Source organism: Hermetia illucens, chromosome 1, assembly GCF_905115235.1.
Source record: "Hermetia illucens chromosome 1, iHerIll2.2.curated.20191125, whole genome shotgun sequence".
Classification (NCBI taxonomy): Eukaryota; Metazoa; Arthropoda; class Insecta; order Diptera; family Stratiomyidae; genus Hermetia; species Hermetia illucens.
Window position 1 is genome coordinate 129,894,645 of NC_051849.1, and position 19,322 is coordinate 129,913,966.

Sequence of the window (19,322 nt, forward strand, 5' to 3'; positions counted from 1 at the left end):
ACACTCAATGGACAAACATTAATCCCCGCTTTTTGTGATGTATCATGTTAACACCAATGCTGCAAACTTTGCAAGCAACAAGATTGAACTGTTGCGTGCAATAGGTTCATGGTAGCCTTAATATGATTTACCCATTACTGCGCATTTTCCCATGCCATTACTTCCTTGGAAGGTGAATTACAATCAGAACAAGCTTTACTTACCTATTTCTGCAATTGTAAAATATTGAAAACGAGGAGTATAAATCAATATAAAAAAATAGAAATACTCAACAAGAAATGTCTAACAATGGTTAATTGAATTTTATTTTTTAGGTAAAATGATATTTTTCACTTGATCGTTTTGCTTCCGCTTTCCCATTTGCATATCATAAAACAAGATTAAACGGGTCAATAATGGTCTGATATTAATATGTATATATAATATGTATTAAGTATGTGTTAATTTCTATCCAAGAAAAGGAGATATAGTGTTAGTAATAGTCCCTTGTGTATTGCTTCACTTTTATATACATTTCTTCAGAGTTTTCGATCCTCCACGGTGAATGTGCTTTTTACTTATTTAGTATATAATACATAAAACCTTCGAAAGGAGATAACTACAAAGTCCTAAAATAATGATAACATTTCCTAAACTCTGAAAAAGGTGTGCAAAGTTTGCCATTATTTACACTCACGACGTCCTTCAAACATAGTTAAATTTACTTCTTTTACTTTATTTACTTTATGTACACATGCTTTTAAGTCCGAGTGTATTTTTATAGTTACGGTTTATATGAAAAAATGGCTATCTAAATAAATATATGTTTTGACTTTTTTGATTTATTACATATGCGTTTGATAAATGAGTTATTTTCAATTATTTTATATCTGATTGCATACGTTTTTACTAATTTCATTAGTAATTTAATTAGCAAAATTTTTAGTAAATTTCTTCATATGTTTTTAGCTACGCTTGGATTAAAGTGGGTGTATTGCCTTAATGTATAGTTATGGTGTGCTTGATTCTACAGCAGTTGTTTGAATTTTTGATATTTCTAAGATACTTTTCGAATTTACAAGTAGCAGCACTGATACCTAACTGTGGATTTATGCGGGCAGCTTACAAATTCTATATTCGACTTATCAAACATGTGATGCTTTCTGTTGGTTGTTTCACATTAAGGTGGTATAAAAAATCCGTGGTTTATGTTTTCCTGGCGTGTATTCTATGTCTGTTATAAGTTACTCTCAGCTGAAGACATTGAACGTCATTTCTTCATTAGTGATACGATTTCTTTATCTTCGAGGACGATGGAAGTTACTGCTGACGGTATGATTGGTGGTAACACTGTCGAAAGTAAATCGGTAAAACTTATTAATAGGAAGCACGAAAAGATGGTTCATTGGTTAGAATCTCGTACTATCCGACTGCGAATCGAAAGGAAAAAAACTCTTAAACATATAGATGAATAAACAAACATCCGAAATGCGTCAAAATTAGTAAAGGTGGGATCTTTTTTAAAAAAACGCTACTATAAAAGTCTTGTGCGATAGGAAAACCGTGTATTCATCAAAACAATTTTTATCTTGGCAACATTCAAAAAAAAATCTAAAAATTACAAGTTATGTTATATTGCAATTGTTCATTCAAAAAGCATCAATTAAAAAAAAATTTCAAGAAGGTATCAAAATCAAAATGCTCTGCGATGGAAGTCTAAGCATTAACTTTCCACTCGGGTGAAAATGCTATTGTTACAAATATTAATTCCTTCTGGATCATCTAGGGAAAAATCGTCAAAGTTCAGCGGCAGTTGGAAGGGAGACAGTAGAATGGTGAATATCTCTTGTATGAGAACCTTCCAGGTGGATAAGAGTTAAAGACATATGTTTTTTGTTATATATTCGAAAGTATAACATGTTGAAAATGTGCGTTCAAAATTTCGGATTGGATGTAAAATATTTTCAAAGTTATAGTGGAAATAATGGAGTGCGCCTGCGCATTAATAGATACGGTCAACTGGCAGGTGCTTCAGCTGTCTCTTGTGCATAATGCACTCGTTCCTCCATTCTTATAGACAGCTGAGTTAGGTCTACCTGTCATGTGTAAATATATACCATAAGAAAAAAAACTTGGACACGGGAAGAATTTTGGAACATCTAATCAGTAAGCGTTGTTTTGAAAAATGTTTTGCCAAAACTTTAAACGAGCCTTACTCCAAATCACATTTTCAAATTTTGGGGAAACAGTTCGAATCCAGTATTCTACATACTCATGCCAATATGTAGAGCTACAAACATATTTAATTTTATAATTAGAAAGTCGTTTTTCAAATATTTAGCATTTGTAAACTGTTTAGTATATTGTGATGAATTTGCGGAATAAAAGGGAATTTATTTTCTTATATTCAGACCACCAAGGAAGACTGTATACTGAGTGTCATTTTCTTGGGCATAAAAGAAAGAATAAATTAATATAAAATTAAGCAATTTTTATTCCAAATGATAAAATTTCAAAACGATCGTGTATTATTTTCCTGTTTAGAAAATATATTAAAATAATGTTGGATTTCGAACGTCTCACCTTAAGAAATACTATCAGGAATTCATAAGGAGCTCTGGTGTTTTTTAACCTAATTAAAATTAAAATTAGCCTCCGATGCTAACTAAAGTACATATGTATATGAGAGCTTTGGTTACGTTGGCCAGCAATAGATAATCTGCTGAATCAAATCTACTTTACAACGACCACGTTGAATTGAAGAGAAGATAGTTTCAACCGAAAATTATTAGGTGAGTCTAATGAAGAAATTCTAGTAATATTCAAGGTTGCAAGTACTGTATTTGCGATTTACCTTACAGGTCAGTACCATTTGCAAGGGCAAGGCTTCTATCATCTATCAATGGTCTGTTTCTAGAAAATCTGCCAAAAATACTAACATAAATGAGAAACTACGCCAAGTAAGTACTGGCTTCAATACAAGCAAATAATCATCGCAAATAAAACTTCGAGCTGAAGTCCAAAAAGTAATTCGTATATAAATGAATTTCGAAATGAACAGTTCGGGTAAAATCTGGAATGCTTTGGTAATTATCTTTCGCAATTTAGATATTTAAATCTAGTATAGGTGATATTAAAAGGTGGATCAACATCAATCAATGGAGCTCTTCAACCAACATCTGAAACATCAGCCGGAAATAGGGGGAATACAGGGGTTGAACTCTAGGAAGCCGTTTAAACGCAGCAGAAAACTTCAAAACGGTAAACGGGGAGAACAAGAGGCCTCAAAATGACAGGACGAAACATTTTCGAGTCAAAGAGTTGCTCCAAAGAGTGATATTCAACAATAAAGGTACCTTTCACATTCAGAGCGCAATTAGTAAAGTGTGAAATTGTCATTCCTTATTTGAAAGATAAAGAATGAAATCAAAACAAAAACTGTGTTATTGATGCTGTTTTACTCGGGGTTGTGTTTGATGTCTAAATTATCAATTTTTTGAAGACTTGATCCAACTTGTCCTGCGTTTTCACCTAACCGAAGAAGAATGCGTAAAAGCAGTTTTGTTTAGAACACATGTAGTTATGGCCTAGAACTAACGGAATTTATTGTAAAATGGGATTTTGGCAGCTATTAAAAAAATAAATTTCAAAATCTCTCCATTTTTTTACCTAAAACATCGGAAAAGAGACTTATACCCACGAATCTCAGAAAACCTAATTCGGATCTTAATGTCAAGTATGACGGTCCCTCTGAAGAAGTGATGAAGGAAACTTATGTCAGCTACAAAACGTTCTTGATGGGTAGACTCTGAGGAACTGACCTTGAGGTAATTGATCCATTTTGCACTCACCCCCTTTGTAGCTAACGTTCAGCTACGGAAACTACTAACCGATACCTATCATTTGGTACCCCATTGGCTATATTTGGTGAAAACAAAAATTGCACCCATGTTTTACACGCAAATTCAACGTGCAGTAATGCAATTTTCCGCATATGGAGGGTTCACAGTTCTAACCCTCCAATAAAATTTCGTGGCAATAGGAGTGTGACAGATAGACCGACAGTTTCTGCCAAACCTTTACCATTTTATGGAAAAGAACCATATTCCGTTTGGAAGGAATATTAGTTGGGTATGCTATCTGGAAAATAATTTGACATTTGTCTTACTAGAAAAAACGTGAAGAAGTAAATATATGTAAAGGCCATCAACGCAGTAAGGTGTAGCCGCAGCAAACTAGATAAACTAATTTCTCTCAAATTCTATCTCACTTCTGATAGAGATTGCAAAAAATATTTGCAAAGCCACCATAACTCACGTCAGCAACGCAAAACAATACAGATGAAAATTGGATTAAATCAGGAAGTAGCTGTGATAAAGATACCAAGGCAACGGAATGGAATTTCAGCTTCGTAATCTATATCGTTATATTTAGGCATACTCAATTATTGTATTCCACATAAACTTTTATTGACCAACCTTTCGAAAAATAAATCTGATTAGGGGCCCCCGTTGTCAATTATTTTTTTGTAAATGGTAAGGAATCTACCCAACTCTCAATCAAAAGGATGGTTTTTGGACATAAAAAAATATGTGGTACAGTATGCAAAATTCATATTCGTACACCTTAACTTCTAACGGTTAAGCACCCATATTTCTTAAATGACTTCAAACTTCAAAAGCAACATAAAAACTACACGCAAAAAAGAAATGGATATTCAATAATGGTAAAAACCTTAACGGTGTTCAATAACCACTAAAAAAAACAAATTCATGTTTTAACGAAAACAAAAATCGTAATCGTACATTAACCTAGATAGAAAGCCTCACAACGCTATGGTATCCTGAAATACTCTTAACACTTCGTTGGGTGGTTCCTCTGTTTTAAGACTATTTGGAATCAATGGAATGGGATTTTCATTTCAGAGGTCTCTGATGTTTTCCACATTGTAATACTTTAGTCTCGTTTTTAAAATTGACCAAGTTTTCAATGGGGCTAATATCCGGGCTTTGTGAAGGTGTTTGCAAACATTTTCAGCAATTATATAATAACCAAAAGCGCGTATATTATGCCGACGATCATACTTACGAACCGTCTGAGGTAACTTTTATCCCGCGACATTTTTCTAAAACAGCAGCAAATTTTACAATTCTGGCGAAGAAGAAATGATTGTTGTCTGCCATAAACAAGCAATCTTTTTGGATTGCGAGATTTCTTAGCTATTCTGCGGGTTGATTTAAAAAATTTGATTATGGGGTGCATGGTTGCGTGAATTTCCCGAAGCAAGAAAAATTTATTTTAGCTTTTACGGCACTGGTTATTTTTTAAATAAAACCATACGTGTACGAATACGAGTTTTGCATATTGTAACATATATCACATGTGGTTGCTTACCAAGAATATATTTTATAATCAATATGGGTTCGCAGTGTTTCTAGCGAGGAGGTTTGAGAAATTAAAACGCAACACAGAGTATATATACCCGGCGCTGAATGTCGAATACAAAAGTCACTACCAGCGACGGAGATGGTGTTGCGTTTTAATTAATTAAAACATTACGGATTTTCGAAAAGAAGTGCTCATTAGGAATATGAGAAATGCTTACTATGACAAAGCATTCACAATTCAATGAAATGGCGAAAAGGTCAACCGAAGGTTGAAAAGGCGCTATTGTTTTAATAACAAATAAAATGTTCTACTTCGATGAAATTCTCAAGAGATCATAAGTATTGTTACATAACTCTTACCGGGTACAACAGAGTCTGTCAAACAGAGGTCGACGCTTGTAGGCGAAAACGGAAGGGAATATCTGCAGACACTGACCGACCATATTGGTTAACCATAACACTTATTCGAAATGATAAATGTTAGGCGGAGGGCAGTGTATGTTCTGAGTTTTATTTACAGCTCTACCACCAACCATTATTTTCACCTGCAAATCGCTGACTGCAGTTTGCTTTCAGCATTTGAGAAAGGATAGCGGGAAGGTTTTGCGCAAGAAACCAGAATCTCGTCCAACCAGCTCTCCAAAGAGGAAGTTTGGGCTAGAAAAAAAAACATCGCTTGTTAGCTGCGGATCAGATGAAGCAACGTTAACAGATTATTCGTTTGAGATGTGGATTGCTAAAACCCTGTATAGAGCCAACAAATGAAGGAACTCCTTAAAGGAGATTCCCATCTGAAAGTAAATAAATTCAAAAAACAGTGAAAATAACATTTTATGAACTCTCACAATAATCAGCAAGGAGAAGTATTCCGAAAACCGGGTAATTATAGCCATATTTGTGGAGGGTAACACGGATAAATGTAGTATAAAGGATTCCGAAGCAAGGAAGACACCAGTAAAAATAATTTTTAAAACACCTAACATAGGAACGAATTCTAAATACGCTGCTCAGAAACATCAGAAAATTTTAGTTGTCGTTACCTAAAAACTCGACCAGCAAGAGGCGCAGTAGCAAAGTGAGAGATTCTATGAAAACGCAAATGGAATCGGACAGCTTTTGACAGTCTTGTGATATTGAGATCGGAAAAAATAAAAAGTCTATTTACCAAAGAATGCAATGAATCTAATAAGAAGAACATATGAAAAACTATATTGGGCGCTCTACATGAACAAACAAGTCGGGAAACTGGAAGCTTGATGCTTCAGGTATAAAAGGTTTTGTGTCTCCGTATGTCAGGAGCATAACGCAGTTCTCCATTGGCTAATACCATTAAGTGAGCTCCCAGCACCTGGTGCCTCCCCAGATGGTTCACTTTATTGCAGCATTGATAATACATCAGTATATATGTAAATAGAAGATATTCTTTGGTTGACATTCTGGCCAAAGAAATGAGTGTCCTGTACAATGCAAGACATATGGAGGTGCATGCACAGCGTAGAAATGCGGCAAGGTCAGAGTCGCTTGATCTCTGGCAACGCAGATGGGACGAGTCTGCGAAAGGTCGGTGGACGCACAGGCTCATTCCCAACATTGGAGTGTGGCTTGAGCGAAAACATGGGGAGACCAACTACCACATTACCCAGTTCCTCACGGGGCACGGTGGTTGCTACAGGCAGTATTTGCACCGCTTTGGGTTGGATGATTCTCCGAACTGTCCCGGATGCGATGGCATACCGGAGGATCCAGAGCATGTGATGTTTCACTGCCCACGATTTGCGATGGAGAGAAGGAGCTTAAACCAGGTGCTGGGCAGGAGCGGGACCTCGGAGAGCTTGGTTACTGAGATGCTGGAGTCCGAGGAGAAGTGGCTTGCGGTTGGCTCCGCAATCATCCAAATGCGGGAGGAGTTGCTGAAGGAACAAAGAAGGAGGAAAGCTGCAAATAGGAGAAGGATGAGTGCCTAAGAGCAAACCTACCCCGCGAAGTAATACCTCAATGGTGGTCCCGCGGGGCTGGGGCTGGAGAGACCGGGGGTGGTTTTTAGTGGGTGTGAATCCCACATGCGCCCGCTGTAGTTCCGCCGTTCGGGCGGCGGAGCTACGGCGGACGTGTCTTTCTAAGATTTTCCACCTCCGTATACGCACAAAAAAAAAATAGAAGATATTCTATTCATGATGCCACTGCCAAATTGAAAATTTTAGCCACCTACAACCTTGTTATAGCCACTAACATGTCTTTCATATTATAATTTACATTTTATATGCCTATTCTGAATTCAAGGGATCCATTTAAATAAATCTCTAAAATATAGTAATTTATCATTAGTAACTTTACTTCAACCGATTTTAAAATAGGATCTACATATTTTCCGCCATAGATTTGATATGGACACTCATCGTGACGTTTTTGAAGCATTTTGATTCTACAGGTTTTAAGAACGAGACCCGTTGCACTTTATAGTATGTACGTCTTAACCACCCAGCCCACATTCAGCTGATAATAAAAGCTAGGCCGCAGCTTGTATGAGCTCGCGAAAATAAGAAATAATTATGAAAATTAAAGCTAAAATAATCTTGGAATGTAACGTGATTCACCACAATGTTACTTAGGTGGGTGTGGCAGTCAGGCCTCAAATGTTACTGAATCTATTTGGAAGCAATCTGAATTATTCTGAATTAAAATACATCATCCAATCATAGTTGGAATTAGGAAACCACCTGAAAAGTAAGAGGAATGCTTTTGTGTCGTCTTCGCAGGCCAACTATCCAGATATATCTGCGGTAATCCCTGTACGCATTAGGATCAATGGCATTTATCGGTTCCACTCACTCCGTAACGTTGATGCTATTATCACATTTTCGTGTTATTTTTTAATTACTCTGTGCAGGAGTTACAATCTGCATCAAAATTTGTATAAATTAATCCAACTCAATTTTATTATTGAATTACTGAATTGATGAATAATAATTCAATTATTAGTGAGATATTCTGGCTAGAAAAATGGTAAAAAGTTGATTAAAGATTCACAAAACACAAAAAAAAACAATTTTACATAAAAGGATACTTTTGTTTGTGAATTAAAAAAAAACGGTTTTCCTATCTGCAGCACGTGTTATTCAAATTCTTATTCGTAAAGCATTGAGTGAAAATGGAGAATGTTTAAAATCTATTTCTGATAAGAAAAATTTGCGGTGAAGATAGTGCGTAATATGAAAAGATCATCTAACTTGCAAAATAACTTTAAGCTCTTCGTCCTTTTTACATGTAACAGCTAGACTGAGCTTTCGGACATCAGTTTCACTGTGTTTTTTAATTAATGATTCTCTGGTTCAATTCATTGAACTGAGTGTATATTGACTGAAAAGCAGTTGTTTAGTATTAAAATCAAAATTCAAAGAAAGAGGATTACTTCCCAAAGAGGCGAATGTAATAGGTAGTATCGCAAGAAACCATAACTTACATCATATGTTTATGTGTAATTTTATCTCTATACTTTTAGTCTTTTCTACGTTGAATTTCATTCATACAAGTTCATATATTAAAGATAACTTTTGCCACTGTTATCCATCGTTTTAACATCTCTTGCAGTAATCGGAGGTCCTTTCGATTCGAAATTTGGTTTACTCATTGCTAAAGCTGGATTCAAATCCAAAACTGTTCTAGGACTGATTGCAACAATACTAGCACCAATTGGACCTGTTTGCCATAAAAGTAATAAAATAACAATGTAGGGAATAATAATCACAATTCTCGGTTATTAGTAAGTAGTTTATTGCCTACTGAATTACATTTGAACGCGTTAGGTCTACATTGCTATTCGGCCAAATTTTACACTAGTGTTAGGGTTAGCTTGTAAGGTTTCAAGTTTCTTATCAACAACGTAACATAATTTCTGGAAATATCTACAAATTTTGTTAATCATATCACACAGTCCCGGTAAGCGAAATTACAGACATTTACAAGCGTCTTCTACCTTATGGTTAACATTTGAATTTTTTCATCTGGATACGTCAACTAAATAGTCTACACATTTTTCTGCATATGTCACATTTGAAACTTCAATTTTATGCCTTATTTTAGATCTCATTGTTATTTAAGGTTATGGTCTTATATTTACCTAATATGTTGGTTGCTTAAGCAAAATAAAAAAAAAATCGAGCAGGAACCGTTGATTTGATCGGAAAAGCGTCCACTTAGCAGGGAAATCTTTTTAGCTTAGAGTGCCAAATTCTGAATTCTGTGCAAAAATTCTGGAGAGGCAAGCAAGGAATAATCCATTTCATTGGAGGAAGTGTCGCTCTGCACGTTCAGAAGGATGACATCTCCACTTAGTTAAAGGGCACTGATGAAGTCACAGTCAGATTAGAAATTTGCAACTTTTCGAAACAATCCAAAGTGAAGAAACCAGTTGGAGTCTTCTGTCATGGATTTCAACAGGGATTTAATAGAACATCAATTAAGACCCTACAACTATTTGAGAGAACAGTGTAAACGATCTAGAAGGGGTGCAGAAAAGGGTAAATTGCCAAAATGGCACTTATGATAGCCTGGCCTTGAACATATAAGGATTGCCAGCGATGAATTGTAGGAAAAAATAAACGCAAAATCAAGAATTTTAGCGATAACTTTGCATCGTTACTTATAATATTGACCAATTGAGGTGAAGTGTATACACATCAGAATGGTTTGACTGACACAACTGTTGATGTGATTTATCGTGTATGTTGACACATAAGTAAAAACGATATGCACGGCCCCCATCAGGCAACTGCATAACTATAAGGGAATCAAACGGTTGAAAAACGGGCAATCAAAAATAGGAAAATATGAAGCTGGTCTGGGGTTGATGGGTATTATGTATCCCAAGATTTATGGGTGTTAGTTTCACTTTTCAAAATTGTTTTTATTGATTTGACACCTATAGCCATGCCATCAAATTCTGTTCTCGTCTGGGTATATACCTTGCTGGGAAATAGTCTAACTAAGGTTACCGGCGAAGTCTCTTCTCCGTAAAAAAGAGATGGTGCTCTAAGTTGGAAGTTTGACGACCTGTTCCCGCAATACTATTGTCTTCAAGCTCGAAATCGTGCTTCCGATCGGATCCGAAACTAAACCACTATTACGGCAACAGTAACAAGTTTGAAACCTGAGACGTGCGCTCCTTGTTCAGAACTGATACTCTTACAGTATAACGTAATTAGATGACTGCAGAGAAAACTGTGCCAAATAATATTAGGAGTGACCCACAAGAGAGAGAGAAAGAATGACAGCAGGATTCTAGCCCACAATCATATTTTGTAAGGACGGAGCAGCCAATTTTACTGAAAGCATTGAGCATATAAAAAATCATTGGACCTAATATTTCGAGGTGCAAGCCAGCGGCACATCCCAATCCCAATACTTGAATGAGCAGAAGCGGTACAGGTCTCATCAGCTACACTCGAATTAGTCAAAGATGCACTAAAAATGATGAGAAGCTCCATGGACTCAAATACATTTGATTAATAGTGCAAGATTGGCGTAGAAGCCCCGTTCGCCCTATTTATACCAAAGGAGACAAACCATGCTACTAGAACTATAAAGAGATATCGTCCTACAAAAATAATCGAGAGAGGTCTCGAACTCAAATTCACCGTGGAAAGTCAACGATTGAACAGATGTTTCCAGTAAAGCAGATACTGAAGAAGTGCAGTGCTGCTATTCACCGCAATTCTGTTGACTACAAATAGGCATAGTGTCTTAATTTGAAGTTCAAGATTAGATTCATCAGAATAACAATGAGCGGTTCTAGCGCTCAGATTAAAGCAAGGGGATTGGCTGACTCCGACATTGTTTAAGATCATTTTGGAGTGCATAAACCGAAAGATGGAAGTGGATATGAATTGTACGCTACTGTACAAATCATCCCATATGGTGGCCTATCCGGATGAGGTAAATAGTGAGTGTGACATTGGCGAAGTCTGGCGAGGTGGCGAATGAAATAGGCATAAAAATAAACAAAAAGAAGATCTAAATTATAACAAGAACTGGAAGAGAGGCACCAATCAGCCAAAACGCAACACTATCATAAATGATTATATTTTTCAACGCAACACTATCATAAATGATTATATTTTTCAACAAGTCCACCGTTTTTTGGTATTTAGGAGTAATTTTCACAAAGGAAAATAACGAAGTAGACGATATCATAAAACTTCCTTGATTTGGGCTGTCCTGTGTTACGGCAGCGAAACTTGTAAGCCAGGCGGGGAAACACAAAATCAATGCTTTCGAACTTGGAGTCCTTAAGAAGGGTGAATAAGATACAGCAGTGGAGTTGTGTATTATACGAGGAACCAGGACCCACAAAGGAAAATAACGAAGTAGACGATATCATAAAACTTCCTTGATTTGGGCTGTCCTGTGTTACGGCAGCGAAACTTGTAAGCCAGGCGGGGAAACACAAAATCAATGCTTTCGAACTTGGAGTCCTTAAGAAGGGTGAATAAGATACAGCAGTGGAGTTGTGTATTATACGAGGAACCAGGACCCGCTGTCTATGTTGAGATTCGAAAGCTCCATTGGGCGGGACATGTAGAGCTATGGACACCAGAAGAATTTCCAGACGAATCTTCAAAGGCAAGGTGGGATGTAAACAACCAAAAAACCCTGAAACAAATCGGAAGAATCAGAATACATTTTTTTACGAAAAATGCCACTGCTGGGGGATAATGTTATCTCTGCCAGCAGTTACATCCAGTATGCACTGAAAATTATGTTGGTGTTATTCCTTCAAGGAGCCGTGGGCGCTTCAAGAACTATCAGCTTACATTATTACCCAATAACGCCTGATGTGGAGATGTTAAATATTCCAGTAGGTAGGCAGTAAGGTTCTTATTCTTAATGATGTGGGTACTGACCTTACGTTGAGCACCACTTGTTATGACGTGTTGCAGAATAAAAGACCTGCTCCCCATCTTAATCCCCCATAGTCGTTACAAAAGTTTCCGTGGTAAACCAACAGATGTATGAGCGCTTTAAAGGTACTTCATACTTAGTTACTTAAAATGAAATACCATGAACGGCGGATGATCACAAATAAAGTTAGGAAGGTGTCAGCTATCATCACACGTCATCACATCAGGTGTACGAAGAATAAAAATCAAGATAACATTTCACTGAGGATCCGTGGTAAATATTGAATAGGCAAGGTCGTAGCAAGAACGAATGATTCAGTTCACATTCAAATTGAACGTATCTCAACTTCGTTAAAGGTTTGGAAATCGTACTCACGCCGTGTCGAAATGCTTCACCATTTTCTTGACTTTCGTGAATATTTTGACTATGACGCATTGTTAGGAATTCTATTCCGATGCTGCTTCATGGTGTTTTTCACCGAATGATTGCAAAGAAACTGTTGAAGCATGGCTTTCCTAATCTTTTCGGAGAATGTGCCGAAACTTCATAACTTGCAATATGTCATCTAGTTTTTGCAGATATTATAGGGGGATTACAAAAATCATCGTTAGGCTCGATTATCAGTATACACTAAAGCGCCAATGAAGGCGATTCCTAAGGATTCTGAATCCCAAAGGGAAAATCTGGTCGGTCGACTGGTAGTAAAACTGCACACTTTCATTGGTACGATAATGAGTAACTTTGTGCTAGTTAAATTGAAATAATAATGAAAGGTAAGAACGGTTCCTCCTATTGTACTTATTAGATTTATCATAATATAATGAAGATTGACCAAAAAATAGCAGGACGTCGGTGTAAATTGCACATCGTCGAAATACTTTTTGATTTTGCACTTTATATTGAGATTAAATCAGTGAAGATTTTATAATACATAGCATTTATCCAACTATTCAAATATTAACAAATACTTTATTCTAATCAAATTTTAGTTGACTTTACTTACGCTGAGTGCATGCCTTCCTTGTTTTTTATAGTTTTCAAATTTTGTCCTCTAAAATTGGAAAGGAGAGGCCTCTATGTGCAAACAAATACCCAATCTGTAGATATTTCCAGTCAACTATATTTCTACCGCCTATCTTTGCTTCAAACACTACTCATGCTGCGTCCCTACACAGCTCCCAAATATGCTCTATAATTCCATGAAGGATGGAATACCATTTTACTAAAGCTTTTCAAATCGGGTTATTCAATTTGGCCTGGGATACATCGTGCAATTTTCAACCTATGAACGCAAATATTTACATATTTACAAGACTTTCAAATACGTATGCACATTACGGAACACAAAGCTGTTCAGGACGTAAACTAACGAGGACGGTGCATATGTACACCAGCGTCAAGCGCACGGCAAAGGATACTTTCATATTTAATAACTGCTAATACGGCAAGTTCCTCTACGACTGCAAAAATCATACTTTGTAATCTAACATGAATTATGTACAAGAACGTTTTAATTCTACCTCCACCACACGGAGCTTACGCTCCACATATGCATAAAAATGTGACTACGGACTCTACAAACATATATCAATAATTTGGCTACCCAAAACGGAGCACTACAAAATTCATACTCTAAAATTAGTTTTAATTAATTTAAAAGCGGCCGAAATGCATGCTTGAGAGAGGGTGATTAAAATATTGGCCGTGAGTGGATAATGTGCTTAAAAAATATCATGCATTGAAAATTTAAATGCAATTAAAATAATGTATTTGGCTAGGTATTCGGCGTTGACAAATTCAATTACATGTATGGGTAGGCATGTTTCTGTGGCATTGATCTGGGTTTTGTTGTGCCTGTCTATTATTTTATTCATGATGACAAAATGCCATGTAGTGGGGATGTTGGTTGTGGGTTGGTTCAGAAACCATTGTAGCAAATAAATACGGATTTCCTGGGAAGGGTGTTAGGCTTTCGAGAGAATTTACCAATTAACCATAAACAGGACCCATTTAAATATTTAATTAATAAATATTCCCCAAATTGCTAGTGAAGAAATTCATAATTCTGATGTATAATTTTGTTATCCATAGAGCAGTCTATGTGCAAAAGAAAGACACTTTTCACGGGTTCGTATTCCGGCAAAGTAATATTTTTTTGGGACCAATTGACGATCTTTCCCTTTGAGTCGACCATTCTGTCGCATTTCATTCGGTCACAGAATTTTCTGGTAATCTATGAAGGATTTCCTGAAACTCACTCTGAGTATGCACCAGTAATTTTCAAGGGAAATGTCCCAGCTAATGCTTTTCGAGAGTAGCACCGTATTTTATTATTCAGTGTTTACTTTATTCGTATCTTTTCATATTCGTTTGAAGAATTTCGGTGATGATGACTCATAATTGGGAAATATGAAAAATAAAGAGTTTGTATTCTATGATATGTATGTAACAAGATTTCTTGTATTCTGGCAGTAAATCTTTTATAGAGAATAACATAGCAGTGGGTTTTGGCTCTACTAAACATTTCTAAGCATTTCCCCCGAGACTTCATGATAGCCTTCACTCTCTTTCAATGGTGGAATATCGAATGCATTTCGAACCGTGGTAAAATCTCCCTACGCAACTAGTCATCATTATGGATGAGTGGACCAGTCACATCCATGATCAAACCATTCTTTGTACCTGGCGCTCAATAAGACAACTGTACAATAGGACAACTGTAATCTAATGATCTTTATCAGTTAATCGAATCCAACTGAAGTTACGGTACACTATACTCTCCAACCTTGAAAGGCTAATTTCCGCATAGTGGAAGCTGCATTCGTCCACAAGCCAATCTTCCCGCAGGCTGTTGCCAAAGAAAACTGCGACGTTTTTCGATCTTTTATTATGATAGTTACGTCACCTCTAGAAACTTCTCCTGGTTCGCATATTTATTATAGAAACCATTATTCACTTCTGCACCACGTCATAGTCCTGGATGTCGACGCAGCCAAAAACTTGTCTGAGCCCAGTTTCCACGCGTGTGTTACAAATGTATTAATGATTTGCATTTACTTCCAATTATCTTAATAAAGTGTTATCAGATTGCTCACAACTTACCTCGCTTAGGCTCAGAATATTTAGCCAGTATCGGTACATGTACGTTCAGTTGACATTTTATAATTCAGGTCCATTTTCGAAGAACACTCCATCATTAACCATAGTTCGTATACCGGTTCCATAGCACCACCGCGATTCGAAATTTGTAGGATGCCCGCAAAAGTCGAACCATTTTATGAATGTGTGAATAATTAAAAACTCATAGATTACATAATCGCATTTTCTTTGGATTTTTTAGGAGCCGCCTAACCGCCTTTTCAAAAATTTGAATTTTTTTAACCAATGGGCGCCTTTCCTACGCAATTTCCACAATAATCCCATGCTTTTGTAGAGGGTTATGATTAATTGGTTCAGATCATCGTAATGTAGCAGAAATTATATTCTTCATCGTTTTATTACATCTCCACCCGCTTCTGCGAAATAACTTTACTGTATGACGGGCGAACACAAAATCTCTCAACAATTCAGGATGTTGATTTTCATGGTGGGGACGAGTATACATACATATGTACCTGTAGGCCATATGTAAATGTAAGGCATTCAATTCTTCTGTTGAATCGAGCGACAATCGATACGGGGATATAGTGCCGCGACGAACATAGGGAGAGTTAATATACATCCAGAAAATGAAGATGTAACATTGACATAATATATCGCTAATGTGGACCTTTTCACTGAGACCCAGTTGCATTTCTTCCTAATATGACACGTGGTACCAAAGGATCTTCAGCTGCTTAAATCCATCGTGAATTGTGACTAGCCTTTAGACCTGCAATAATGAGCAAAGGAGGGGTATAGAAATGGTGTCCGCACTTTCAAGGTGGTCGCATAAATGTGCATAATGAAGAGCGGAGTGGCAGGGCTAATATTCAGATACATGACATGAAACTTGATGTAGTTTGACTCATTAACGGGTCTCAACAATAGCGTAAAACCGTTAACACCAACATCAAGTTGAGGCTAGTTCGGATGAATGATCTCTCTGTGCACAAGCGGGATGTGGAAAGTAACTGTAATTGTCACTGATTATTTTTCAAAAGATAAGGTATTCTTAAGTAACCTTCTAATATGATGTCATTTTAGACCCTAACTAGCTGACCCTGGCGGACATTGTTCTGGAAGAAATAAACAAATCAGATGATACATTTGGCTTGCATTGGGAGTCTGCAATAGGACTCATCTGAAGTGGCTGTTTTCACGAAGCTTACCTGAGTTTAACTGGTACCATTGGAGGCAATATGGCCGTCTAAAGCACATGCTCCTGAAGAATTCTCGAGGGAGGTGTTCCCGGCCCGATTGAGCCCATTGTGAGAGTTTCAAGGTTGTTGTGCTTTTATCGCGAGCAAAACTCCTTGTAGGCTGTACTCTGGAGTTGTGCTGTATAACTCGGGCGCCGTACTCCCTAGTTGCGGCGGAGGTATTAGATAGGCTCCGGCGAGACTTTGATTGTGGTCTCCAAACCAGTCTGTGTCTGAAGAGAACCGTGCGATTATGTATACATGACATGCATGACAACTCGAAGGTACGTGCGAAATTAAGTTATTTTGCGACATTCGTGACTCCAAACCTTGCTAATGCATTTTAGTTCCGAATATATCGTAAAAAGTGTCCCAGCTAGGGGGGCCAATTGATCTTCCTAGTGAAACAACGCGTACCAGGCATTTCTTACTGAAAATTCAAAGCGCGATAATATAAGCATAATATAAATCAATAAGGACATTTCGGAGCATTTCGTAATTAGTCGTAGTCTTAATTGCAATTGAATATGCTTTATGGGGATCGATTCTCAATATTGATCAAACCTATCTTGACCGTCCAGTTTCACCACATTGTGATTATTGCTCTTCCGGAATTGCAGCATCTCTGAAAGAAGACACTTTTACTAGAAAATATGTGATTCGTACACTATGTTGTTATGATGTTTCGACACCTCCTAAAGTGAGAGCACAAACTCGGAGGTTATTAAGTAATGCATTTTACTTTTCTCAGTCGCGAGTCGTATTCTTCCGATATATCACCAACTCTACTGGCTGACAGTTGCCGTGTAAATCTGGTTCATCTTCGAATGTTCGACTTTTATTCAATAATTTCAGACTCAACCCTGAAGGGAGTGAAAAATTTATAGCCGGACAGGACAGACCAAACTCGAAGAAAAAATTTTTGCGGTTAAAAAAAGTGGGGGTCACCCCATTAGAAAATCAACGCGCTTAGGAGAATATTTTTACATATGTGTATCGCCACGATGATTGCCTTACCAACAAGCTTATTAATATTACCGAAACCATTTCGGGGCGCTGGAAGAAAGGAAGACAACCACAATTCTTTAACGATGGTAAAAAAAGGAATCTTTTTCTTCTTACTGCATACCCTACTTATCCCCTTTCTTTTCGGGTGGCGCTGATAAATCAAACCTTACCAATATAAAAATACCCCCGTTTGAAGCGCACTTGCTGACCGTTGCAATTTTTCAACAGGCTTTGAGAACAAAAATCTCCCACCCATCCGCCTGGGGGATGGGGTTCAAAGTGAAATACATGAAAATAGCTCCAATTTGGAATGGGGATGGCCCTCGCAAATTTTTAATGGCGTTAATACTTTCTCCTTAACACGACAGTGTTGAAAATTCAGACATTACCATGGTGACATAACAGAAACTCTCTTTGAAGGGACTGTCTACGGGAGGCGGGTGACCACCACGAGTTTTCAGCAGGATTGGAGGGGGCTACCCCTCTCTCCAGTGTAAACTTCTCACCCTCTACGAGCATCGAATTGAAAATCTAACCTTTACCAATTTTTATGGCGGTCGGTTATATGGTTTCGGAGTCCATCGATCACAAACGGATACTTATGCTAACTACACCGTGCTTATTACCTTGATTTAGGTCAGGAACCCATTCACAGCTTCATTCACGATACAAATCCCTTTGCGACCAATGAGAATTTAATCGCAGCCTTCTGCTGTGCCAGTCTAGTGCTCTAACCACGAAGCCATCCGAACAAATAACTACTTCCACCATAATTCCAAATATCTGACTCTGTTTCACTTTCCAGTAAATATGTAGAGTCCAAATCAGGGGTAATTTCGTGTTTCGCGAAAAGCGTAACTCTTCTCTCTCAGGATCTTTAAATCTGCCTTAAGAAAGTTAATTTGTGGATATATACTTTCAGCGAAGGTTTTTTAAGGGGTACCTTATCATGGTTCTTAGCAGATTTCTGATATCTGACGGTGTGCCGAGAGAAAATGTTTGATTGTTTCGTCTAACAGCGGAAAAATGAGTAGCGTGTAGTATGTAGTTGTTTAGTTGGGCATATCTCACAGGCAACGAATTTAGATATTACTTAGGATCGATTCATAACAAAGTACATAATTCACATCTTCAAGGGCAAAGGAATGTCGTAATAACCGTAGCTATTTTAATAGCATCTATGCCGTAGAGATGAGGTATTAATAGATAATGATGACGACCACCCAAAGAATATTACTATTAGTACAAAAATACCAGGCCTCGGTCTCGAAAGAAGTGAGGACAGGTAATTTAAGGATGACTGTCAACTGGCAATAGAATGGAAATGCAGCAATCTCGCACGAACTCATCACGAACTACAAGAGGAGAGATGAATTCACAGACAGAAGAAGGAAGCCTGGGGATGCAGTCTTTTTAGTGTTCGCTACGATCCGGTTCCAGGGTTTTCAATCGAACTGCACTTAATTGCACTATAACTTAATGAACCCCTAAATATGCCGATAAAGTGCAAATAGAAACGTTTGCGGAAGGACAGCTTCGTTATGCAAAGGCCATGAGGTGGAATACTCACTACCCGGTGATAAAACAATTAAGGGAAGTTGTTTGGACAACATCTACAGCATTTTGCTCTAATCGACTTCCTTTGAACTCAATTGAACAGCAACGTATCGACTTCAAATTGAAATGTTTGCCAAAGTGATGTATTTGACGA

General features: G+C 37.3%; 1 protein-coding gene across 12 annotated transcripts in view; it reads right to left on the minus strand.

Annotated features, from left to right (window-relative positions):
* Positions 1-279: 279 nt before the first annotated feature.
* Positions 280-19,322, minus strand: part of LOC119657839 (potassium voltage-gated channel protein Shaw) — a 354,266-nt gene continuing 335,223 nt past the window's right edge. For 5 of the 12 annotated variants that reach the window (XM_038064984.1, XM_038064998.1, XM_038064964.1 and 2 more), the window contains 2 exons: positions 8,827-9,062; positions 280-1,329 (listed from right to left, as the gene is read on the minus strand). In XM_038064984.1, coding sequence (XP_037920912.1) covers positions 8,905-9,062 — 158 coding nt within the window. In that variant the 3' untranslated portion in view covers positions 280-1,329; positions 8,827-8,904. Of the gene's footprint in view, positions 1,330-5,529; positions 6,024-8,593; positions 8,724-8,826; positions 9,063-19,322 lie in introns of those variants that run through there. The other 7 variants (XM_038065040.1, XM_038065014.1, XM_038065032.1 and 4 more) reach the window with 4 other exon arrangements.